Source organism: Anoplopoma fimbria, chromosome 1 (assembly GCF_027596085.1).
Source record: "Anoplopoma fimbria isolate UVic2021 breed Golden Eagle Sablefish chromosome 1, Afim_UVic_2022, whole genome shotgun sequence".
In the NCBI taxonomy this organism is placed as follows: domain Eukaryota; kingdom Metazoa; phylum Chordata; class Actinopteri; order Perciformes; family Anoplopomatidae; genus Anoplopoma; species Anoplopoma fimbria.
The window spans coordinates 23,340,929-23,366,974 of NC_072449.1; the positions used below are offsets into that span (position 1 = coordinate 23,340,929).

The following is a 26,046-nucleotide window of genomic DNA, read 5'->3' on the forward strand; positions in this document are numbered from 1 at the left end:
ATGCTGAGTTTAGATTACAAGAAATATTTTTCTTCAGTGTTCCTCATTATTTTCTTGCTTCTTTTTGCACTTTCACTCGTTCTACTTTTCTAAAGAAAAGATGTAAATGTTTGTAGTGATAAAGGTCTCATATTAAGCCCTCATTGGCTATTTATAGCTGAGCTACTCTGCATAATATTTGTGTCTTCACTCGGTTATCTTGGAAACCATTCAGTCAGACACACTGTTTTAATATTTTGTAATAACCTCCCTAGAATAGCAATGAGTTTGGTTCATCTCTTAATTAATTAATTTCAATGGACAGTAGATACGCTCATTTCTTTATATTACTTTCTAAGCCCATTTTGAGAGACCGTCTTTTCCCGGAGAGGAGGCTGAAAAGCAATTATCTGTTAAAATACAAAGAGATAGTGGAATTTGAGTATCCCACATCTAAGTAGCACATGTGTTTTATAATTCCTCCTATTTCTCCCCTGAAAACATACTCTCATGACTGTTTCAGCAATGTAAGAAGAATTCCCCACAGTCTGAGATTGTTCTCTAATTAATGAGAAGCTGAAAAGCTCATGTTGGTCTGCCAGTCTGAACTGGCAGGCATCACTTACTGTCAGATGTGTTGCAGAGAAAGGGCTTTGATGAAACTAATATTTGCTGGAAAGTGAGCTTAATGATTTCCAGTAATCCTTGATTCTAGTATATGTCCTCTGATCAGCTACACTTTCAATGTAAAGCCAGATTTATACATGTTCATTTTTGTATGTCACAGAGGCATCAGCGCATAACACAAATGGGAATCATATAGACACTTTATTTTCATTATAGAAGACTTTAATCCACATCTATCAAATATCACTCCTCCTGATGTCTGGCTATATCTATTGTTTACCTGCAGTGCGCCTGCTATGCTGACTCCAGTGTCTGGTTCCTCGTCCGCCTCCGTCACATCCTCTGATAAGTACGCTGTTTTCAAGCAGCTGTCTGTGGATCCGCCTGCAGAGCCTACACCCCCCGTCTCAGGTACCTTCTATACCTCCCACAGAGTGAACGCCATGTTAGGAATTTGGAAATTTTCTCCATGAAATGCTCCAGTCAGGTGAACCTGGAGAGAAAATATATAGCCGATTTGGGATGGAATAAATAATCTCCAGATTTAAAAATCACATTAGAAACAGAGATAATGTCCCATATCTCATATCGGGTTTCAACATGACACAGCTGAGAAATAGGGCAACCGCTAACTTTCAGATTCTCAGATAGCATTTTATAACTTCTGAAATAACATTGACCCCTGAATGTAACCTACTGCAACTTTGAGTCTTGGACATTATGTCCAATCAGTTTTTTTTCTTCAGTTTTATGGAAATTGTTTTAACTTCTTATAATCTCAGTGGTCCTTAAACAAAACTTAAAGTAACGGTTGCCATAGCAAACTGCACTGAGGCAACACCTGCCTACTTGTTAAATGTGTTGTATTTTCTGTTCATACTTTACCCATTACCATCTTTATTTCTTCTGATCCAGATATTGGGGACAAATACAGTGTATTCAGACAGCTAGAGCAGCCTGCTGACAAGAAAACAGTCGGTAAGAAACTCAGCCACACTTTCTTACACATTCAAGTCTCCCTATGTTTCTAAAACACACACATCAGCAAATCAAAGTTGAAAAAAAAATAAAATACATTTCTGGGTATTCGTGTGAACAATTCCTTTGACCTCTTGGGCTCTGAAATGGTCCCTAGTGTGAAATTCCCCCTAATTAAACATTGTATAATGTCTTGGGTAAAGTTGTTAGGGCACTTCAATGCCATATTTGAATGCCTTTTTTTTTAAACTTTATCTTGTTTTGCAAGCCTGCAGTGTTGATACCAGTGTGTTTCCCATCCCTGTTTCATTAGAACAGTTTCCGATGGGGACGGCTATTACACCTCCAGTAAGTCATGCTTTGCTGTGACCTTTCCTTGGCATTGTCAGGCTCCATCTCCTTAATGAGCCCATTAGTTATCTCTTTTCCACCGTACAACAGCAGTGTGAACAGATTCTCTGTTTCCATCCATGCATATATTATACAGCAGTGGATTAACAACTGCTGAATCTCAAGAATGCATCCTGACTTTTTTCTTTGTGGTTTATACCAGCGGCTTGTTTCAAAAGATTTGACACAAAAAGATTCTGTTCCAAAAATGTTTCTGCTGCTCTTTTTATAGCATCTATTGAGCTTTGTCATTGCAAACAACACCCATCTTAACAAGCATTTTCAGTTATTATCCAATTTTAATTAATTCGTCAACAAAATAGTAAAACAACCTATTGTATATATTTTTACCCAAGTTAAGACAGTTACCACTGCCTACATTTTTGCGACTTATCTAATAGGGCAAGTAGAAAATCTTTATTTATAAACTTGCTCATTTATCTACTCAAGAACAGCATATCACATATTCTGATACATCCAGCTAAAGATATTAAGGTTATCTTTTCCACTTTATTGTAAAGTATTAAAACAAAAAGTATGTAGTTAATACATCCCATATATTTGTTACATTTTGTGGAAGTAAGGAAAGCCATGTTTAGGTCAAGCCTGATGCTGCCTGACACATGAAAGAAAGATCGCAGTCTCTTCCAAAGAGGCATATTGTATCTTGGTTTGGATAATTACCCGATTCTGATTGACTGCAGGGTGTCCATTAAGGAAGGGGTATTGCCAGGGCAAGGGAATGTTGTCTCTGCAAATTACATTAATTCCTAATAATGTACATCTTAAAGGGGATTATACCACTTATACTATGGTCATTTGGCGAAGAGAAAAATAATTAGTACCATTCATTTATATATTCATGCGTTTTTGCAACCAATTGATTGATCTCCAAGGTGTGTCGGACTGTTCTGGCCTCCACGTCGTCAATTAACTCCTAATGATTGACACCCTGTTGGGCATTATCCCTTAAGTAATAAAATACTGGTATCGGATCTGTACTCGGTATTGGTATTGTATTGGTATTGGGACTGAAAAAGTTCTATCTGTGTGTCCCTATATTTACTTTGCAATTGTTCAAAAAAATTTAAATAGCACTGGCAGCCAGTTGACCTCTATAACTCCACTGGGAGAATGTTGAGGGATTTATCAGACATATAACTTGTTAAGATGGACATTTCTTTTGCAGAATTTCTTTATCATGTTCTGTTCCAGGTTGAACAGTAAATTGCATGCTAGTGCCTCTGTCTCTAGATGACGTAGCTTTTTTTGTGCAGTGATGTGTGCTGTTTATTGGACGCTGTGCAGCCCACTGTTCATCAGAAGACTGGAAGTTTACCATGAACGTTCACAAAGAGAGCCATAACTAATAACTTCCCGCTTCCTTTCTTGTAGGATAACGACATATCTGACTCATAGCGGCGGCAGCTGTCAGTTTGCGATTATGTCTTTCTGCCATGATAAATATTTTTTAATGATCTTAAATTGTTGTCTTTGATTCGCAGGGGAAGGATTTGCAGATTTCAAGTCCGTCAGCGCTGATGATGGCTTCACAGACTTTAAAACCGCAGACAGCGTCTCTCCATTAGACCCTTCAGACCAGGCCAAGATCTTTCAACCTTCCTTCCCCTCTGCTTTCCCAACCTCTCAGTCACTACAACATATACCACAGCAGCAGCAACAGCCAGCAGTGTCTCTTTCTCAGCCCAAAAATCCTCTCAACATGGCGGACCTGGACCTTTTCTCTTCTATAGCGCCCTCTGTTCCTGCCCCCACTGAGACAAAACCCAGCACATTCCCCTCAGTGTCTGTTCCTCCCTCTCTAGTGCTCCTACCAGGTGGATCAAAACCTCAAGGGGGAGGTGCAGACGATTTTGGGGATTTTGCCCTCTTTGGCTCATCCTCTGATGCTGCTCAGGCTTCAGCAGCGGGAGGAGCTGTGGCAGCGCCTCAGGACGACTTTGCAGATTTCATGGCGTTTGGCAGTTCTGGTGGGGAACCTAAAGGCGAGAGCAGCAGCGTGGGGGTCCAAGGGGAGACCTCCACTCAGGAGCGACCTCAGCAGAGCTCAGACAAGTATGACGTATTCAAACAGCTGTCTCTGGAGGGAGGCCTGGCCTACGATGACACTAAGAGTGGCGGTGGCTCCTTCTCTTCTCTCAAGAGTGACACGGATGACTTTGCTGACTTTCAGTCCTCAAAGTTCTGCACAGCGCTCGGGGCTTCGGAAAAGACTCTGGTGGACAAGGTGGCCGCTTTCAAACAGGCCAAAGAGGACTCTGCCTCTGTCAAGTCCCTCGACCTCCCGTCCATTGGGGGGAGCAGCGTAGGAAAGGACGACTCTGAAGACGCACTCTCAGTTCAGCTGGACATGAAGCTCTCGGATATGGGCGGAGACCTGAAACATGTGATGTCGGACAGCTCTCTGGATTTGCCCGGTCTCTCGGCCCACCAGCCCCCCGCTACAGGTGAGGAACTAGTGAGATTGCTCTGGTGAGGCCCCATCCAGTCACACACAGTATTAATTCCAAGGCCAGCAGTGGCCTCTTCTCCTCAGTGACCACTTGTTACCACTAAACAGGGGTCAAAGGGCAATTAACGAGGTCCTAATTGAATTGAATATGCTCAAATACTGAAGACAGACGTAACACTACATGAATAACATATCAGATTAGATGCATCGTATCTTTCATTCTACATTTTCATCATTCATCATTATTTATTTATTTATTATTTATTTATTAGTTATTTATTAGTTATTTATTAGTTATTTATTAGTTATTTATTTGAATCCGTAGTCCCCCTATCTATTTTTCCATATTCCCTTCTCCTCCCTCAAGTATCTCCATGCATATATTATTATTACTGTGATGACAGAAAGTTTTTGGCCCAAATTTCTTATTTATTTACAAATGGTGCCTAGTTTTGATGTGTTTGCAGTCATAGTTCAGAGACAAGGTTCCCGGCTGCCGTCTGCGTGACTTGGATAAGCAAATGTATTGTGTCCACGCTGCAGCAAACAGACGAGCTTCCCTTCAGTGAACCTTTTGTCTCCACAGGCCGAACTTTAACAGTGTGTTGTTGACGTGTCGTGCAATGCTAACAGAGCGGTTAAATTGGACATGGACAAGAACAGGAGATTGTTACTGTGACAATCGTCTTGTTATTCTCATCACAGGTTTCACTCAATTGGCTGCAGTTTACCAAAGGCATTATCTGTAAGCCAACAATCAACTTTTGAACTGTTTGGTTTGTGCTGAGTGCGTAATATAATATTGACTAGCTAAAAATAGATTCCTTAGTTTCCGTCAAATGTTTCCTTAAATGTGCAAGATCTGAGATTGGGAGCATTTCTATTGCCTTCCAACGGCTCTCAACATGTAGACGGCAAACCCGCGTCTCATAGCTTACAGTGCAAACTAGGGCAAAAGTACTGACGGAGCTAACGGTGTTTACCTGCGGGGAAACTGGAGGGTGGCTGCTGGACACTGCATTTGGTCAGGACGCTGTTAATTGGGACAGCATAATCAGCTGTAATTGCCGTATGATGGCAGTGCAGAGCAGTGTCCGTGAGTTAACCAGTGGGACACGCTCACATGCACTAACATGTATTTAAAGCACGTCATCCCGGTATGTCAACAAAACACAGAGAATCTCTGATAACAACACACAAGGAGGGAGAGCGACTTCATTCTCTGCTCAGGTAGACATTACTCCGCCATATCTTTGCATAGCAAATAGTTGTTTGATGCTATATGAATGTTCAGAATGTTAAATACAGCTCCTTTGAATAAGAAACAGGACACAAGCTATTTTTATAAATAAAGCACTGTGCCACAGAAACAGCTAAGATGTAAGGTGCATCATAGCTGGATGCATACAATTTTTTGGCCAGAGTTAATTGAGTGAGTCCATGCTTTAGCGACTTTATGCACACCAGCTATTGCATTACTCTGCAGTATTTTAGACTTACCATGCAGTATTATTTGGATCAAATGGGCCCCTAATTATGAGATGTTTCTATAATAGCGCGACAGCTTTTTATCCCCATACCTGACGTCCATGAAAGTGGAGTCAAAGTATACATAAAACTAGTGTAGTGCCCGTTCATAGCGTGTGCCTTTTTTTTTTTTTTTTTTTTTGAGAACCGCTCATCCCATCAACTTCATACTTGACACTGCACTCCCTTGGTTCTTCAGCAATACACCCACCAGGGTGAAATCGATTGGATGAACAGACAGACAGACAGACAGACAGACAGACACCAAGAGTTTACTCAGTCTGCAGAGTCCTGAAGACGCACTCGCTCTGCTGCACAGAGCGCTATTGCTTGTTTATTGAAAGTTTATTAACATTGAAGGTAAATTCAATCCAAATTGCACCAACTTTGACATTGCACGTCCTTTGGTTTTACTAGCAATACACCCAAGTGTGAAGTAGACTGAATAGTTCCCAGGATATACAAATCAACCCAGTTTGGGTTATAATCAGGTAATGTTCATGTCAGCGTTCCCTCTCCTCCCTTCTCCAGTGCACATCATTTATTCATCCAGCATATCACCTTCCATGCCATGGCTCATGTTTCACAGAAACATTACATCCTTAATGTAATCTGAGACGGCATATAACCGCTGTTAGGTGAATGCCTTGCAACTCAAACATTTGAGTTTCAAATTTTGTAACCTTAATTGAAAACTTTTGTGAGGTTTGAGAGAGTAGAAAAAGTATTCACAAGACAACATTGACACTTTTTTTTTCTCACACATTCAACTTTTTGCATAGACAGCATTTATTTCTAAACTTTATCAGTTAATCATCGCTTAAATAACATTTATCTCATATCATTTCACCCATGTAAAAGAGGATTCCTCTTCTGATCACAAGAAATCATAAATACAAAAACATCCCCATTGCCTTATTTCAGTTTCTGGACAGTGGTCGAAACAAAACTGGCCTCTCTGTACTGTCCAAGGAGCTGCAGTAAAACAGTCAGGCTACTCCTGATACCAGTGCCCAGTTTAACATCGACACATTCCTAAGAAGCTTTCCCACTACTGTTACAGCTGCTCCACCCTTCCCAGGCTTATTTATCCGATATTCTGTTCTCGGAGAGCTCTGCGACTAATCTGTTGTTTAAAGTGTAGCAGGCCGAGCAGTTTGAGCACCTCAACATGCTTTGCACTGTGTTTCTGGACATGTACGTAATCTTAAAGAGACAGTATTTCTCTTGTGAGGTTCCTTTTTAGGAATCTAATTTAATTTATTTGTTTATTTATTTTTACCGTTATCTGTGATATTGCAGCATGAATTATCATGTGTGGCTCTCCAGTCTGGCTCTCTGAGAACATGATGCCGTTAGTATTACCCTTCCTGCCTTGCTTTTTGCTGCAGTATGCCTGCCTTTTCAATTTGTGAAATTGACAAGAACATAAAACAAGATTTCATTTGATGCATAACAGTATTGCAAGTTGTTTTTATCAAAGAGACAAATGTATACATACAGATTTAATAGTGTATTTTTATTACAGGAATATGAGCTCTTATTATACAGACTCCTTGATCTTGGTGTGATTTGCAAACTATGTAAATTAAATGTAGCCTACAGTATTTAGTAAGATTTGAATATTTTAGGTCAACATTCCAAACTAAACATTGTTGTCTCAAGTTATGATGTGCTATTATTTAGGGGATCATAAGAGTTTTTGCAGATTAGCCTGCTTTGACAAACAATCACTGTAGCAAGAGAAAAAGGATACTGTCTCTTTAAATCTGTTTCTGCATCTGTGATCGGATGTAATTAAAACCCTTTCTGGGATGTCAGGTGTAAGAATGGCCCTCTTTGTTTTCTGTAACCCTTTGAGTGCTTGAACAAGATCCCTTCACTTTTTTTACATGCACATTAGGAGGTTAATGCAGACATTGTGATATCCTCCTCTTGATTTGTTATTAGAAAAAAATCTTATTTCATAATTGTAAATGAATAAATGACAGCCGCTTAAATTGTGGCTTTTAAGTCCTCACTGCTCCTAAAATGCAGTTTGTCCAAAGCCTTTCCAAACAAACCAATTTTTCCCCTCAGGTCCTCAAAGGGTTAATGCTTCCTGCCTTGAGCTTGTTCTTTGAATTATATCTTCAAACTGGCTTTGCAAGTGTTCTGTACTCATATCTTTTCCAAAACACCTGTTGCTTTACATCCTAATAGTAAAACACAGTTTGTCATCTCCCCAGAATTACTGGTTTTAGTCTGTGAATGTGCCTTCTCATTCTGGTTCCTGCTTCTATATCCTCGGATTATCTTTGGTTTACCTTCTCTGTTTGTTTTCTACCCTTTTCTCCTGACTCTGCATGCCCTTGTATTCTAAATGACTGAAATCTAATAATTTACAAGTGTTAGTTTGACAAACCTCTTGTAATGATAGACCTCTTTCACAGTACTTTGTGACCTCTCTCTCTTTCTCTCTTCTCATGTTGTCGTAATAAATATTACTGTTGGTATTGCTGAAATGCGTACCGTCTTATTTTCTCCTTCCATTTCTTATAAGGCTCAAAGGGATCTAATGACACAAAGCTTACAGCACTAGGTCCTTGTCAATTTCACAAATTGCTTTTTGTGTCTGAGGGGTTCTGTCATGCAAAACAGGAGGTGTTCGACAAGGTCAATATGTGTGCGTGTGTTTATGTGTATCAGAAAAACAGAGAGAGATGTAAATACTCAAGTGTTGGGAGAAATGTGTGCAAGGTGTGTCAGTTAGTATTTGTGATAAAGAAAGAGATCACAATCTGTGTTCTGTCAACACAAAACATTATAAGAAACATAGCAGATGTAATGAAAGAGAAGATGCATTCAGGTTGCACTTAGTACAGTTTAAAGAGATCAACTGTGATTGATGTTAGGAAAGCTGTTTGAGAATGAGAACAGCTAGTGGTAGCCAGTTTAGAGAGAATGGTCCACTGCAAAAAAGGTGTTAGTTTTCTTTGTGTTTCAGTGAAATGGCGAAAGTAATTTTCTTCTCATAAACATAATTAAGGTCAGACTTCAAAACCTTTTGTTCACCGTTCGAGCGGTAATTAGTTAAACAGAATTAAAAAAAATCTGGATTTGAGGATGTGTTACTGTTTACAACAAAAACAATTAGTCAGGAGCAGGTATTATAATGAAGAAGTCGTAAATATGCTGGTTTACGATTCTGTCTGTTGCAGAATTAGTTTTCACATCTTTTAACGGCAAAATAAGGGGAGGGTTTCCTTTTACAACACATCTCATGCTTGACACTATTGACTATGCAGCATAAGTGATGCTACACAATATGCCAGTAAAGTTAGATGGTCAGTTCTCCAAAATAACAAACATGTAGTTGTGGTGATGCATAGTGATAGTTTCAGCATTATCTGCAAATTTTCGCCTCCATCCCAGTACATGAAGGTGAATGGACATACATTGGTTGTGCTTACAGGATTGAAAAATGACATTTCAATAATCAAACAGAAATAAAACATTTAGTATGGGTAATGCACAGAGGACTGATTTCATACGGATTATTTCTTTGGTTGAAAGTTGCTCCAATAAACATCCACAGGCCGAACATGAATATCCAGCGTAACCGGGATATTGGTTTTCCAAAGAGATGGGTCTGTTGTTTTTAGCGTAATTCTCAATCTCGCTTACAAAGTTTCATTGGGATGAAGGCAGAAATGATAGAATGATGAATCAAAACCTGGCTTGACACCACTTGAGGTAAGTGAAGAAATATAACGCTTGAACCATCCATTAGTGAGACGGTGATAATCCAACAGAAATCTCAGTCCCTCACCGAGGCTCATTAATCTACCTCCTATCATGACAGCATCTATGCTATTCCTAGACACCACCGGTATGTCTGTGTTGTCATTACAGAAGGAGACGACCTGAAATTTGACCCCTTCGGGACGTCGGGCCTCAGCACCCTGTCCAGCTACGACTGGTCAGACCGTGAGGAATGTCTGCCCGGGGAGGTCAGAAAGCCGCAGGGCTTTGAAGGAGCTTCCCTGCCATCTTTAGTGCCAGCACAGAGGAAGGAGCTGACCTTTGGCAGCACAGAAAACATCACAAGCAGCTCCGTAGCAAAGATCACAACCTCCTTTCCCACCCAGGACGGCTCATCCACAGATGACAAGTTTGAAGCCTTCGCTGATTTTGGCCCCAGCAACCAGGGAGGTGGCGATGACGAGGACGACTTCGGGGACTTTGCAAGCACTGTTTCTGAAAAGTCTGACTCACCTGCCGCCACTGCTGAGGGCGGCTCCGAGGGGAACCAAAGTGAGGCCTCTGATGAGTTCGGAGCCTTCCATGGGGACAAGCCAAAGTTTGGCAAGTCTGACTTCCTCAAAGCCAGCGCTCAGACCAACGTCAAGTCCAGTGAGGAGATGATCAAGAACGAACTGGCCACCTTTGACTTGTCTGTTCAAGGTGAGTCACAATCATCATGTTCAACCTACTATGTGTGATTGAAATAGAAGTGACAGTATCTTCATCCTTCTTTTACATTATCTATCTTACCCGTGGTTTCTGGGAACATTTGTTTGGCAGTTTATACTATTTTTATATTACCGTTTTATAAGCCAATCAATTTAATGAAAACAGTCATCCCTTGTGGCCTTAAACCAGAAAAGCACAAATTAAAAAAAATCTGACAGATGGTGGAAAATGCCTCATATCACAATATACTAGAACCCAAGATGATGTCATCAAATTTGTTTGTCCAAAATGATTCAGTTTACAGTGATATTAAATGGAGAAAAGCAGCAATAAGTGAATGTGTGCATGTTCTCAACTAATTTTACTTGGATCTACAATGTTAACTAATCAGTTTCAGCTCTATACAGTGATGTTAATATCAACACGTTGACCAAATTAATTAAAACTGTGACTCTGTTGGCCAACTCTAAACCGTGGCCCTAAAATGGCGCAACAACACTCATCTCCCACCCCACCGCCACATGTTCAGCCCATCAGATCTGCAGTAAAGCTGTCAGACATTAGATGGCAGTGTTGAGATGACAGCTTTGCTTTGGTGGCAGTGACTGGTGAGATGGATTAGCAGAGCCCAACAAATCCATGAGCACAAATTAACAGTATCCACTGAAAGGCTGTTCATTTTTTAACCGCTGTTTGTGGGTGTCATGTTCCAGGAATAATTTAACAGCTTTCTCTGTGCTGTGATAAAAGCCCATTTGCCCCATAGATTTATCTCCCTGTGCTGGATTTAATTTGTGTGAGAAAGAGACCCTCCTTTCTTCTCTGCGCCCAGTGGAACAGTAATCTGATCATGGTGGAGCTTCTGGGTTTCGGGGAGGATGACGCATGTCTCTGTGGGTGGTGGAGAAGTTGGAGGGGGGGTGGGATAGATTACCTGTGTCTGGATACGCACACACACACGAACTAACTGCCAGCCCCACTGGAATAGCCTATGTTTGTTGTGGTACCCTGCCAGGATTTGTCTGAGTCCCTTTGAATAATTCAAACCCACATATTTGTGCCTCTGTTTTGTACGTAATTATTGTTTGTCACAAATTAAGTATTTACTCATGCTGTCCTTGTCCAGGAGGAACTAGCTGTAACAGCATGGAAATATAACGATTGCAAACAAACATACCTCAAAGTGAGTTATCTGCTGAACTGATTAAAACAAACAAAAAACAGTTTGTGGTTCTCGCTTTGTCTCAGGCTCCCACAAACGCAGTCACAGTTTGGGCGACAAGGAGATTGGGCGTTCTCCTCCGTCCCCGGCTCCAGAGCAGCCCTTCAGAGACCGATCCAACACCCTGAGCGAGAAGCCCGCCCTGCCTGTCATCAGGGACAAGTATAAGGACCTGACTGGGGAGGTGGAGGTGAGGAGGGCCCAGAGTTAACTTTTAGCAACCACCAGATTTCCGCACAATACTCTGGAATGGGAAAGTGTACAAAGTATAGACATGTTCCCCTGTTCTCTTTTGCCTTTGTGTTCATTTGAGATAATTTTGTTGTTGCAGGAGAGCGAGCGTTACGCATACGAGTGGCAAAGGTGTCTGGAAAATGCTTTGGAGGTTTGTATTTGTTTGTGTCCCAAGTCATTGTGAGAATGACTATACAAATATACGGCATTATTCTTATCGCGTACGCTTTGGGACAAATCATTTCCATTCCCCCTGCAAACACACCTTTTATGATTTGGATTTAAACCAATTTAATGTGTCCTTACATCAGATAAGAAAAAAAACAAGTTTATTGGGGAAAGAAGGGAGAAACTTCAGGGAGAGAAGCAGAACCCAAACTGAAACTGGAAGCTAGTTCTATAGGAGAGGATCTTGATTCTACTTTTGGAGACTCTAGGAACCACAATGACCCCAGCATTCTGGTAGGGAGGTGCTCCAGCTCATAGTACCTGACCAATAAGGGCTTTGTTAGAAAAGAGAAGGATTTAAATTCAATTCTGGATTTTTACAGCGAGCCAGTGCAGACAAGCTTATAGGTTTTGGTCTGTTCACTAATTGAGACAGAGTGTAGTTGTTTGCAGATGTTATATTCAAGACAAAAAATAACTCACTGTGATGGTGTCAATCCTAGAAAAAGTATTTCTTGGTCCAAAACTAAGCTGTGTAAAATCAGACTTTATGGTTCTTTTTTTCAGCAGGACATATACTTCTTGGCAAAGGATATAATTGTGATGTAAATGTATACAATATATTAATGCTGGCTTCTGTCTTCCCACATTAAGGTCATCACCAAAGCCAACAACATCCTGAACAGCATCAGCAGCTCCTCTGTCTGCACCGAGGTCATCCAGTCCGCTCAGGGCATGGAGTACCTGCTGGGTGAGGAGTCACAAGACACACACACACACACACACACACACACACACACACACACACACACACACACACACAAGCACACACACACACACACACACACACACCCACCATAAGCAAGCGAAGACTAGCTATATAGTGTGAACAAGAGGCTGTTAAAGAACCCGGTGTGTGGCCTTGCACCCTCTGAAGGACAGAGAGGACAAGATTAAAACACGCTCTGGTGTGATGGCTTATCTCTGCCTGGTCTGACAAGGTCCTGTTCCCTCATTGTGCCTCTCTGCTTTTTAATGAGCTGCGAGTGGCAAACATGGCACAGCGAGGGACTCAACAAAGTGTGCCTCGCTGAAAATGAAACAAAAAGAGCAACAGAACAGGTTTTTGTGATACTTGCGCTTGTGTATTTTCTCTGACAGGCGTTGTGGAAGTGTATCGTGTCACCAGGCGGGTGGAGCTGGGCATCAAAGCGACCGCCGTGTGCTCCGAGAAGCTGCAGCAGCTGCTGAAGGACATCAGCCGCGTTTGGAACAACCTCATGGGCTTCATGTCGCTGGCCAAGCTTGCTGTAAGATACGCAAAAAAATTAGAAATATTCCAGAGCACAGGATAATTACACAGTAAAGCAACCAAACATGGACACAGATGCTGAAAATGCTTTCACTGCCTTCCCTTATCACCCAGACATGTTTAAACTCTGCAAGTGCAGGTACACAATTACACATGATCATAGAGCACTGAAAAAAGGCTACAAAAAACATAATGAAATGGTAGCGTATGCAATATTGTCGTTCCATTAGCTAAAAAAAAGAATTCAATGATTTAGTTGCAATGTAGCTTGAGCCTGTCTGCTGCCGTCTGTAAAGCAGAAACATTGAGGATAACGACCGTCCTCAGTAACAGTCAGCAGAGTTGCGATATTGGTTTTCACACAGTATCTTGAGAAGGGAGGGAGGAAAAAAATGGAACTAATGTTTAATTGAAGCATGCAGGGAGCTTTGTTTCTTAAAAAAAGAAAGAGATTGTATGCTAGTAGTGTTTGTTTTTACTCCACATAGCTGAGTCTTTATAGAAAGGCGTTGATGCTCGGAGATGTTTACTCTAAGCAGACTTCTTCTCATTGCTGTTATTATAAGAATAGAAATGACTACATTTTGCCCTTCGGCAGGATGTTAAATTAGTTTGTGTTTTTTTTTTTTTTTTTTTTTTTTTTTTTTTTTTTTTTTTGTGCGTGTGTGTAGCCTGATGAAAGCTCCCTCGATTTCTCCTCCTGTATTTTGAGGCACGGCATTAAGAATGCCAAGGAGCTGGCTTGTGGGGTGTGTCTACTCAACGTCGACGCTCGCAGCAAGGTTTGTGCACACACACACACACATACACACACAGAATAACAGTTAGTGGATTCATTTTTACATAAATATTGTTGTGCTCATCCACACCGGATAACAACTGACATTTTTTTGACTTTGAAACGTTTTACAGAGCAAAGAAGAAAGCACTATTGGACGTCTGTTTAAACGAGTATGAGACATTAAACTGTCGACTAAATCTTATTCCACTCTTTCCCACTGGGGGCCTCGGGGGGCCTATTCTCCTTTTACCGACGAGCCCGGCGGGGGGCCAGAGTGACAGGATTCACTTCTCTCCACTGCTCCTCTCCTAAAAGCAAACAGTTGTCTGTACAGACATACACTGTAACAGACTAGATTTCAGCCAAAATCACTCTTTTAAACTTTAATCCATTGCCTGTCAAGCTTTCTGTTTCTCACATGGCACATATGCAGTTTGTAATGACCCTTTGATTTTCATAGTGTTAAGTTTAGACAAAAGCAGCTCCTCATTTTAAGCCGATGACCGAGCTAGCTAACTATGTTGTGTATGTATTTTTTCCAACTCCTAACACTGAAACTTAATCTGTTAGTCCCAGACAAAGACTCAGTGTTCTCACCATCTATGTGAAAGCGATATTTTTATGTCAGTGCAGAGATTTAGTTCTTGGTAGTTAGTTCTACTATTAGCTCAGCTTGTTTGTACTGTGTACTTTTAACGTTACAAAAGAGAAAAGGCTTTTAGGATGAAGACTAACCAGTGTTAAACGCTATCTCAGGTAACTGAAGTTGCTTGACTGTAAACTTCCCTAAATGTAATAAAGAGCTAATATTAGCCTAATCTCTGATAGCGAGGATATGCTAATCGTTTTAATGTAACCAGTAACTCCACAAATGAATGTAGTCAGTTATTTATGAGATCCTTGACTTTTGAATTAACTCTAGGTTACTAGCTTTACTGTAGGTAAGGAGAAGATACCACTGTGTAATACATTCTTTACACTTTTGCTCTTGTCTTCTTGAAAAAAAGACACCACCCTTCAAATTGTTTTAATGTTTGGTGTCTCTCGTACTACAGACCCATGTGCACTGTTTCAACATGTGAAGAAATCCACTGCTTGACAGGCCTGACATGTCTACTCACAGTGTCTAAGCTATGATTGGACCCTCACCGTTCTCTGAAGGGGTTGAACGAGTGTTCCCAGCTTTTGAACTGAACTGAAGGATGACTCAGGATAATAATGTGCACTCATCAAATAAGTGAGAGAGGAGAGTTGTCACTTTGGCACCTCGGGGTGGGTCCTTGCACTCTGGGATTGGTTCTTCAAGGTCACAAAGGTCGTCACATTTTCTTGGAAGGGTTTCATTTTCTACTCTGTCGCCTCTATCACGGGGGAACTGCTCATCTCGCCACCTGCAGCTAACAACCATTGGTGTTTCTGAGAAGTGTTCAGTCATTAACTCCGAATGGGGCGCTATGTGCAAAATTTCTGCATGTGTACCTCTTTGCCTACGGTGGCTTTGCTTTTCATCGACGTGGGCCGTTAATGGTATTCTTGGACCCTGCGGTTTAGAGGGCAGGATGGTGGCGCAGATTGTTTCTTGTTTTCCCTCTGCTGCTCAGCCAGAAACAGATGGATGGCCCAGGCAAGATGTGGCGACTGAGAGGCATCTAGGATGCAAGCAGGTGTGGCTTACACATTAGTCATAAGCAGGGAGTACAGCCGACAATTAGACCTGCTCACACACACACACAAACACAAACACACACACACACACACACACACACACACACACACACACACACACACACACACACACACACACACTCGGTCTCACCTCTCACTCTTGTGTGCATAGAAGCAGGCTGAAATTAATGCAGTTTTATTTTGTCTCTGTGCCACTAGCATGAGATTAATAACCCATCTTTTAATTGCATTTTTGTTTTTGGCAGAGCCACACTGGTAAGAAGGCATAAAAGCCAAGTGAAGAATAGCATCCCCTCAGAGTATAATGAAGTGAAAGAACAGCTTTGGCTACAGCAGACGGCACTGATTGTTGCATTGTCCTTTAGTGAGGAGGTACTGATTTGTTTATCAACCAAAGGTACTGAAGGGAGGAGATGTTGATGTGGTGTCAAAGAAATGCGACAGCTGAAGAGCTTAATGGCTCCTGCTTAGTTCTTGCTTTGAATTTTAATCTTTCAAAAGCTTCTGTAAAATTTGTATCCCATTTGTTTAACAAATTGACCCATAAATATATATTTCAAATTCAGTAAGAGATTCCGTCTCACCTTGTCGCTGTTGGAGTGATAATTCTGGGAAAGCTGCAGTTTTCAGTTGTCTCCTTTTCTCCTGCGGGTCAGGAGGTTTGGATGGGCAGCTTCATCTCATAGCTCAGTTTTTCACACAAAGGCAGAAGCAGTTATGTTTTATCATAAGTGATACTTTTCAGCTAATGATGCTCCAGCGCATCTCCTAAATGATTAATGTTAATTTGAGCAATTAAAGGGAGAAGCACTGGAAAGGATTTTAACTTGAATAATATATCATATCTGGCTATTTATATTAATGCATGCTTCTGAGGTGCCTACAGGATTTGGATTGATCATTCTGTGTAGCTTGTGCTTGAGGAGGTATGACAGCAGTACTAACAGAAGTTTGGATCCCAGCGTTGTCAGCTATTTTCTGCAAATGTTCCCATCCTGAAAATTTCAATTCGTAAATCAGTTTTTTGATGGCCCATCTCTGTCACAGTTTGCTGTATTGTGTTTCAGGTTAGCAAGGTTCCTACACAGTTAAATAAAGTCCTTAGGTAATACCGAGCCTGAAAAGAGCTGTGTGAATGTGGAAGTTATTCAGTCAGAAATTGATTATGACTCAGGCTTTAGGGGGAAAAGAAATAACATTAACAATCGCTTCTGTCCGACCTCCACAGTCTGGATGTGACAGTGCTGTGTCTAGGTACATCAGCTTATTAAACCCAGCTGGAATAACGTGATAGTTTATGATTTAAATGACCAAATAACATGAATTCTTTCATTGTAATCTGAAGAAATGCACAATTTATTACGGACGCAAGATACTGTAAAAGTGGAGTTTATGTCAGGAAACAGCAACCAAGCAGGCAATATGTATGCAGGGCTGCAACTCACTATCGACTCGTGTCATCACAATGTTCGGTCTTTAGCGGTTCCGAAACAGCTGATCTGCTAATATTAGCATGCTCAACACTGAGAAATACTTCAATATTATAGATCAATCAAGGCCAAATCTCTTTTAATTTTAAGATCAGAAAGGGGGTAGGCGCCCAGGTTGATGATTACTTGCATCTTTCATTTTTCACTCACAAATAAACTGGAAAAGGGAACCTCTTTTCTGGTAAAACAGCTGATCTAAATGTTTGCTTGCTGCTCTTTCTGTGCACACTTTGCTCAGGGATTTGCATGAACATACTGACTGCTCGTTTGCTTACAGGCATTGCTTAAAGACACTGACAGGAGCTTAAGGGTAATTATGCCTCTTTTTTTTAAAAATCTTTTGTAGAGTAGAAGTTTATAAAGCTGGATGGTAGATTCAGGATAGTTTGTAATATTATCTTACCTGGCAGGGGCTCAGTCTGATTCCCTAACCTTTACACGCACATAACAAAGGTCAGATGAATTATCAGAGTTGTAGTTTTAACTGACCAGCTCCAGCTTGAGAGCATAAATACTCTCACTTTATGTTCAGAGTAGAGTTACAAGTGGCTGCCTGTCTAAAGGCTTAATAATACACAACATCACTGGTAAAAAAAACACTAAATGGGCCCACAATCACTACCAGACAGGTGAAGTCTAAGAAGGAGAGGTTTGAGAGGGAAAGGACGAGGCATCGAGGTGAATCTTTGTGTGACCACCCTTTCGTTTAGTATCCTCTCCCTCTAACGTTTCCCAGCTTTTGCAGCCGCGAGTGCAGTTTTGTGGAAACAAGTAGGCCAGGGCACAAAAGAGCTCAGAAAGGAAATCGCACTGCTTGTGAAATGTGATTGTAAGAAAAAAAAGAAAGAAAAAGAGAGTGGAAATGTGTCATTCTGTTTGCCTGAGAAAGCCCTTCGTCTGGCTGGAGCATCCGTGCTGCAGGCTGCATTCAGGCAGGTGGAGATGTGTTTGACTTAATGGCGTGCCGTGGTGGTTTATTTGTATGCAGTTGCTGCTTTCTGCATGCGTCTCCCCTCTCCTCCTGTGTGGGAGGCTATGATTCACTGCACATGACTCATTCCTCTCTCCCGGCCTCAGCTCCCAGTGTTTCACCACGGATGCAAACTGTTAAGCAGCACATCACACACATCAGCGTCTCCTGATTGCACACAGACGCACACGGCACCCAAATGGGGATCAGGTCCCGGCATTTCATTTCATCAACAGCCACTGTGTATTTAGATCAGTTTAAAAAAAAAAAAGTTTAACAACATATTATGAAGCAACGGGTTTGGCTGAAAACATTTTTGAAACTGTGGAGATTGAATTCATTCATATCTGCTTGAACAAAGCATGAACAAAAATGTAAACGGTGTCAAGTCCTGCAACCTCACCCTGAATAAAACGATGGCACATCAGCATCTGGTTTAAACTTGCTACAACGTCCTAGACAATTTTAATATATAAGTTGACCATACATGGAATATTTTCAGACTCTTTATTCTATCTTTTAAGACATCAAAGCATTGCTTAAAGGATATACAGGTTCCATGAGGCAAAGTTTGCAGGTGTTGAGCAAAGACAGCTCTGCTATTTGAAAAATTTGACAGTGACTGGAGTCAGAGTTGCCATCACTGTTTTCTTGGCCTCAGCTGTTCAACTGAAACGCCAAATTAAGTTGTTAAATATCTGTGAAAACGGACAATAATCTAATCTACCTCACTGCTTCACACGCACACCTAAAACTGAATCTGTAGTGCATGTACGGTTTGTAAAGAGCTTCCTTGCACTCTACTTTTGCAAGGTCTTGGGTTTCTTTGTTTCTCTTTTGACACACATGGTGTACATTTTATTTATTTCACTGCAATGACAGAAATACTTGAATTTAAAAAAGAATATACTCTATTATAGTCGTTGTATACAATAGTACACAGCCCACCGTAATGAAATGGAAGCTCTGCATTTCTAATCCATCCTAAGCATTGGGAGAATTTAGCAGCTTTAAGGCGCCCGAGGAGCATCTTGGGATTCTGTGTCTCGCTCAAGGACACTTCCACATGCGAACAGCAGGAGCCGGGGGAACAAACCACCAATGTTGGGGTTAAAGGTCGATCCGCTCCATCACCTGAGCCACAGCTGCCCTAAAATAACAAAGAGATTGTCTTAATGTCTCAAAAAGAGCTTGATGTGTCACAGGATGTTGTATCCACTTGGTTTGAATTCGTACATGACGTCATTCATCAGAAAACTTTGCTCATATTCTTAAGATGAATTAAGATGTTATGCCTTTTTAAGATTATTTATTATTTATACGTACTTTGCATTCTTTTACTTGCACTAGTTCTCTCATACAGTTTTAAGTGAAGTCTTTCCTAGCTGGTATTGCATTCCTGTAAACCCATGTCTATTAACATGCAACTTGACTGAAATGTACAGCAGTGCTGCGTGTGAATCATGCTGTAAATGAAACGTTGTTGCTCATTTTCAGTATTCAAACTTTAAACTGTAGAATGATGCGCGGTAACGTTGTTACTAGTGGTTCTCTCAGTTCAGCAGTAGGCACAACAAGTAGCTATAACTTAGAACCGCAGCGTAAAGGCATAATAAAGTGTCTCACTCCTTGTCTATATCTTCCACATCTCTGCCTCTTCCTCCTGTGTGCGCAGATGGGTTAATAGTCTCTGTGATCCAGGTGTGTAATATCTCAACCTTTTCACTGTGACAGGCATTCAACTCGGAGACAGACAACTTCAAACTGCTGTACGGAGGCCACCAGTACCACGCCAGCTGTGCCAATTTCTGGATTAACTGTGTGGAGCCCAAACCCCCCGGCCTCATACTGCCTGACCTGCTCTGAGCTCTGGGCTGCGGCTGCCATGGCAACAGGTTATAGGCTTATCAACATCAGATAGGTAGAGCTACGAGGCGCCACGCACTGCACAGGCTGCCACCTTGGACTGAGAGAAGGTCGCTTAAAGTCACTGGATTCCTCTGTTATTCTGTATTTTATCTCTTTTGTCTCAACTCAGCTGTCACTCAGATCTGGTGATGTGTTAAAAGCTTTTGTATAAATATTTAACATCTACGTTGTTATTGTCACTCATTTGTTCTTAGACATAAATGACCTAAACCCAGGTCAGCTGTATAGGTCATATTTAAATCGGTTATGAACAATGCGTTAAACACATTTTTTCACTGCGGAAAAAAAGTTAATTAATCAATAATCACTTGTCAGTGACTCATATTTAAATTATTAGGTGTGCAATATAGGATGTGGAGTTTTTAATGTCACTAGTTGCTTCTGTTTGAGAGGTTTTTATTCACGACTTCCTTCCTTTTCACCGAGCCAGAGCTGTTGAATCATAATCCTATTATTGAACTTGAATTACATTTGTGGGTCAGGTCTGTTTGATGAAACTCTGTGGCTGTTTTGGTTTTATTATGTAATCTGTAATCTTTAACATTCAAACTGAGGCTGGTGTTATACGTTTTCCTGAATTGTGTTGAATTGACAGCTTTGAATGTTTTTGCACGGTTGAGGAGATTTCAGCACCTCCAGGGGTATTTAAAATGTATATTTTATAGGGGAAAAGGGATTTGTGATTTGGGGTCCTGAAGTGAATCATCTTAACGGTATTGTTTTTGTGTCTTGGTGTTGTGTGCAACTAGAGCTGAAGGTCATGAAAAAGTTGACTGATTCTGAATAGAAATTGCAGCAGCACTTTTTCTATATTACAGTGTTATGCTGTAGCATTGTAATTATGACTAACTGTAATGTGAATGTGATGTAAATAAATAAGCAAACTGTTTATTATAAGTGTCGTAGATTATTTTATTTTCCAGATTTTTTTAATGGCTGTCTAAAAACAATATTCACATTCGTACATTAAGTAGTTTTTTTTTTTTTTTTTTTATCACTGTAAAAAGTGTTTGCTAACAAGTGATTCAGTCAGCTCAGCAACCGTTGTACTGTGTGCATAGAGCTGTAATAAGGGCGACACTCTGAATATTAAAAGGAGGAGGGGGTTTTTCTTAAAATGATGTCTCTAAAATTTAAAATCACTAGAGCAAAAGTGTAAGGAATGATTTTAGTCTTCTCTGACGTAAGCTGCAGACTTTAGCATGCACGGCTGAATGGGTTGCTGGTGTTCATTTGACCAAATTCATTGGTGGTCCATCGGTCTGTAGGATTTCATCATGTTATAATATGATTTTTTTTAAGGCTTTTTGATGGTAAACTATGATTTTAATGACTTTTCCAAAATGTTATACAAAGACTTTTTATATTTTTTTCCTGACATTTTTCAACATGTTATACTATGACTTTTAAACATAATACCGTGACTTTTTTATGACTTTTTTCAACATGCTATACGATGACATCTTCATTACTTTTGTGGACATGCTATACTATGACTTTTTTTACGACTTTTTTCAACATGCTGTACTAACATGCTATACTATGACTTCTTTTAAACGTAAAACCATGACATTTTTATGACTTTTTTCAACATGTTATACAATATATTTCCACTTTCCTAGACATGCTGTGCTGAGACATATGACTTTTTTTTATCACTTTTCAACATGCTATACTATGACATTTTTATGACTTTTTTCAACATGCTATATTATGACTTTTTATTTCAACATGCTATACAATACCTTTTTTTCCACTTTCCTAGACATGCTGTGCTGGGTCTATTTTCTTACTTTTTTTTTTTTTTTTTTTTCAACAATCTATATCATGACCTTTGATCACTTTTTGACAGGCTATACTATGACTTTTTATGATTTTTTTCGACATGCTATAATATGACGTTTTTATGACTTTTTGGAACATGTTATACTATGACATCATTACTTTTTTCGACATGCTATGCTATGACTTTTTTGACTTGCTATACGTTGAATTTCTTAGGGCTTTTTCTTTACATACAACACTGACTTTTTGTTATACCTCGACTTTTTTGACAGTTTTTTCGACAACCAATACAATGACTTTCTTATGACTTTTTTTTGACATGCTATACCATACATATTTTTTTAATATGCTGTACCATGACTTTTAAAGATTTTTTTCCACATGGAATTTTATGACTTTTTAATTCGTTTTTTTCACATGCTATACTATGATGGTATAAAACATGCTATACAACAACTTTCTTAATTACTTTTTTGACATTCTATACCATGACTTTTCAAGATTTTTTTCAACTTTTCCTTTTTATGACTTTTTTCCAACATAGTGTTAAATGGCATTTTTACTTGTAATACTTTGTATTTTAATACTTTTTTCAACATGCTATTCTATCACTTTTTCGTGACTTTTTTCAACATACTAAACTAATTCATTTTTTTGACTTTTTTCAACATACTGTACAATGACTTTTTTTTATTCATGCTATTCTTTGACTTTTATGTACATTTTTTCACATGACATACTCTTTTATTACTTTTTCAGAATTTTTTATTACACACTATACTATGACTTGTTATGACTTTGTTATGACTTGGTGGTTCCCCCTATTCCCAGTCTTTATGCTAAGTTTAGCTTAACAGCTTTTGACATTAGCTTCATGTACAGACGTGAGTATCGACCGTCTCATCTAACTCTAGTCAAGAAAGAAAATAACCTTTTTTCCAAAATATCAAACTTTTTATTTTACACACATAACAATCAGCAGTGTTCTGTTTGTGTTATAAAACGTATTAGTGTTGCATTTCCAAATAATTTCTCCTGAATTTTTGTTTAAGTATGAGTCATTTAATTCCCATGGCTTTTCCGAGAAGCTTCCTCTTCCAAATGCATGAATGTTGCTGGACATCCCCCCCATCAATTTTAATTTACTGTCTCTCTGGCCAAAGAGGCCTCTTCTCCATCAATTCACGACAAAATGGAATAAATCTACGCTTGCCGGGCCATTGCTGGCGGTTCAGTTCAACCAATCAAATGAGCTGTCTGGGGGCTCTGTGAAACCAGTCTCATTATCGTTCTCACATTTGTGATCAGGTGTGTTCTCCAACATCCATTTTATCTCTCGCTGTTCCCTAATTCATTTCCTGCAGAAAATGAATTCCTCTCTTCACATTGTGAACACCGGGATTACAGAAAATTACAAATGCTGAAATCAATTACTGAATAAAGCTTGTAATTGGAAATGCAGACCGCCTATGCCTGTCATCTTCACGCCTATTGTCTGCAATGCTGAAATCATCACTGTGGGATAAAGCCAGATTGAATGATACCGTGCTGCTCTTTGGTATTTCACGACCATGGTCAATCACATTATTGTTTAAAAACAGCTGCTTCTGCACATGATTGCCTTAAATCCTATGAATAGAGTTTATTCCTGCTTTTTTCTGATAACATTTCCATTCATCCACGGATCAAAACAATTAAACTGTGATAGGAAGAGCTTAACATTTATAATGGTGTCTTCTGTTCATGATGAGCAAAACATTTTAGATTTTAGGGGCCAAATGGGAAATTTGGGAATTTTAAAAAATCGGATTGATCTAGTGGCTCCCCCTAACTTACACATAACAAATAAACTACTAAAATAGAAAATTACCCGGCATATTCTTTTAGAATCAAAGTCAGTTATCAAATGACAAACATTCACTGGTTCCAGCCTCACAAATGTGAGTATCTTCCCTGCTGTATAGAATTGTAAATGATATAATTAAAATAATATTTGGATTATTTTTTTCCCACTATTTTACATGATATACATTTTACAGACTAAACGATTATTTAAAAATAAATGCTATATGAATTAATTAATTCATCTTCCAGTTAAGGGTCGCAGGGGTGCTGGAGCCGATCCCAGCTGTCATTAGGCGAAGGCAGGTTACACCCTGCACAGGTCGCCAGACTATCACAGGGCGCTATATTAATTGATGAGACTAAATAATGCAAAATATTGTAAGTGAGATATGCATTGAACAGGACATTTTACAGTTGAAAGGAAAACTAATCAGTGCTCTCTAGTGGACAAACTATGTGATGTTGATCGCATCGAACATACTGACATTTCTTTACTGCAATTTCTTGTTATTTATCAGCCAACATTTGTGATAACAGATGAGCACTTAATTGTCTAGGCCCACCTAGCTAAAACAGCCCTACGACTCAACTAATTATGGGGGACTGCAGATTTGTATCTTATATTTTCTTATTAATTATTTCTTATCATTACAAATGCTACAAAATAATCAAAACCATTTATGTGTAATTATTTCTGAGAATGCTTTATGTCTTTGGCACTCATCCAAACCCATTTTTTACCATTTTTTGTGACATAAATCTTTAAGAAGGGGTCACACATATAGAGTTAAGAGTATAAAACAGCTGGGCACTGTTTGTTTTTTTATCTTATTCAAACAGGAGCAAGTAGTGCAGTTGTGGTTTTTACAGAAGCAGTACGTTGTATTTGAGATTGATTCAAAATAAAAATACAGTGTCCATGTACTTATTGGCTCATTGATGTGTAGCAGTTTTGGACAACAATGAAGGTCTGCGATCTACAGAGGAATAAGATGTATTGTAGGATACACACTTGTTGGATTATCTAACCTTTTGGATTTTATCTTTTCATGAGAAAAGATAGGCTAAATTTCACCATTAATGGACCTGAACACAAATTTTAGTCATTTTCACTATCCGTGGCTTACATTCTTTTGCGTCAGTGGCGACTCTATCAATCAGGTTATCCAGTCAGATGAGTCATTGTTACACCACAGAGACGACATACTCATTCAGCTGCTCACTGAGGAAGAATGACTTGTTTCACTACAGGCAACGTCTCCCACTGCATTTAAGATGTTCCCTAGTCCGACTTAAAGGCGTTTTTACCCACTCTATGCTCAATTCAGTTATGGAGTCTTTATATCACTGCTTCAATTCTATATTTTTATGATCTAGACATGAAGAACTAACATTATTTAAAAAATGTACGTTTGGACTTTTATTAAGGTCTTTAAGTACTGTTGGCAGCCAAATAATCAGCATTCTTTTTGTGGCTATTCTTTGCAACTAAGAAATACATACTTTAAATTACATCAAACTGCATATGTTGCTGTGTGACTAAATCAGGTTGTCAAATTATAACTGTAACAAGGGCGGCAAACCTGAAATTGAAGCAGCAGTGAAAGCAGCATGTTTAATAACTGGCCTTGTGCGTACGGTCTTGTTAAAATGGACAGGATTTACGCCTATTGATATGGGAGTAGTGCTGTAGCTCACGGCGATTATAGTGAATTATTAAAGGCTGTATAATTTGAAGCCCAGAGAAGCCATGATTCTGTAATTCATTTCAGCTACAGCAGATGTTCATATTTGCTTTGAGTGGTTGAAATAAAACCTTCACAGTCATATATACAAAACTGGAGTTGTGCTGAAATGATTACTGAAATGTCCCTTTTTTCCACTTTTAATTTAGGACAAAACAAGCGAACATTTGCCCTTGCACTTATTTCTGAAATTGTATAAACCAAACATTAATTGACAACAAATTAATACATGTTGTAGATAATAGTAACATACAGCATTTTGTTGCAGTTTACCAGTGTCTGATGTAATCTCCAAAAACGTTATCATCGTTGTTCGTTCTGCGTGGCCCGCACCGCTGGAGCCGGGCCTGCCTCTGATGCTCAGGATGATGCAAATGTCTCTGCTTACTGCTTTAATGATAGATGATAATATCCTGCTGCTGGTGAAGGATGTTTTCTTTTAGTGCTTTA

At 39.6% G+C, this 26,046-nt stretch overlaps 1 protein-coding gene across 8 annotated transcripts in view; it reads left to right on the plus strand.

The window, feature by feature from the left end:
- synrg (synergin, gamma) overlaps nt 1-21,112 on the plus strand; it is a 34,220-nt gene extending 13,108 nt beyond the window's left edge. For 6 of the 8 annotated variants that reach the window (XM_054601578.1, XM_054601657.1, XM_054601812.1 and 3 more), the window contains 11 exons: nt 893-1,017; nt 1,522-1,584; nt 3,480-4,442; nt 9,869-10,420; nt 11,678-11,841; nt 11,983-12,036; nt 12,708-12,804; nt 13,215-13,363; nt 14,037-14,147; nt 14,278-14,316; nt 20,027-21,112. In XM_054601578.1, the coding sequence (XP_054457553.1) occupies nt 893-1,017; nt 1,522-1,584; nt 3,480-4,442; nt 9,869-10,420; nt 11,678-11,841; nt 11,983-12,036; nt 12,708-12,804; nt 13,215-13,363; nt 14,037-14,147; nt 14,278-14,316; nt 20,027-20,158 (2,449 nt within the window). In that variant the 3' untranslated portion in view covers nt 20,159-21,112. The remainder of the gene's footprint in view (nt 1-892; nt 1,018-1,521; nt 1,585-3,479; nt 4,443-9,868; nt 10,421-11,677; nt 11,842-11,982; nt 12,037-12,707; nt 12,805-13,214; nt 13,364-14,036; nt 14,148-14,277; nt 14,317-20,026) is intronic. The other 2 variants (XM_054601734.1, XM_054602059.1) reach the window with 1 other exon arrangement.
- The last annotated feature ends 4,934 nt before the right edge of the window (nt 21,113-26,046 follow it).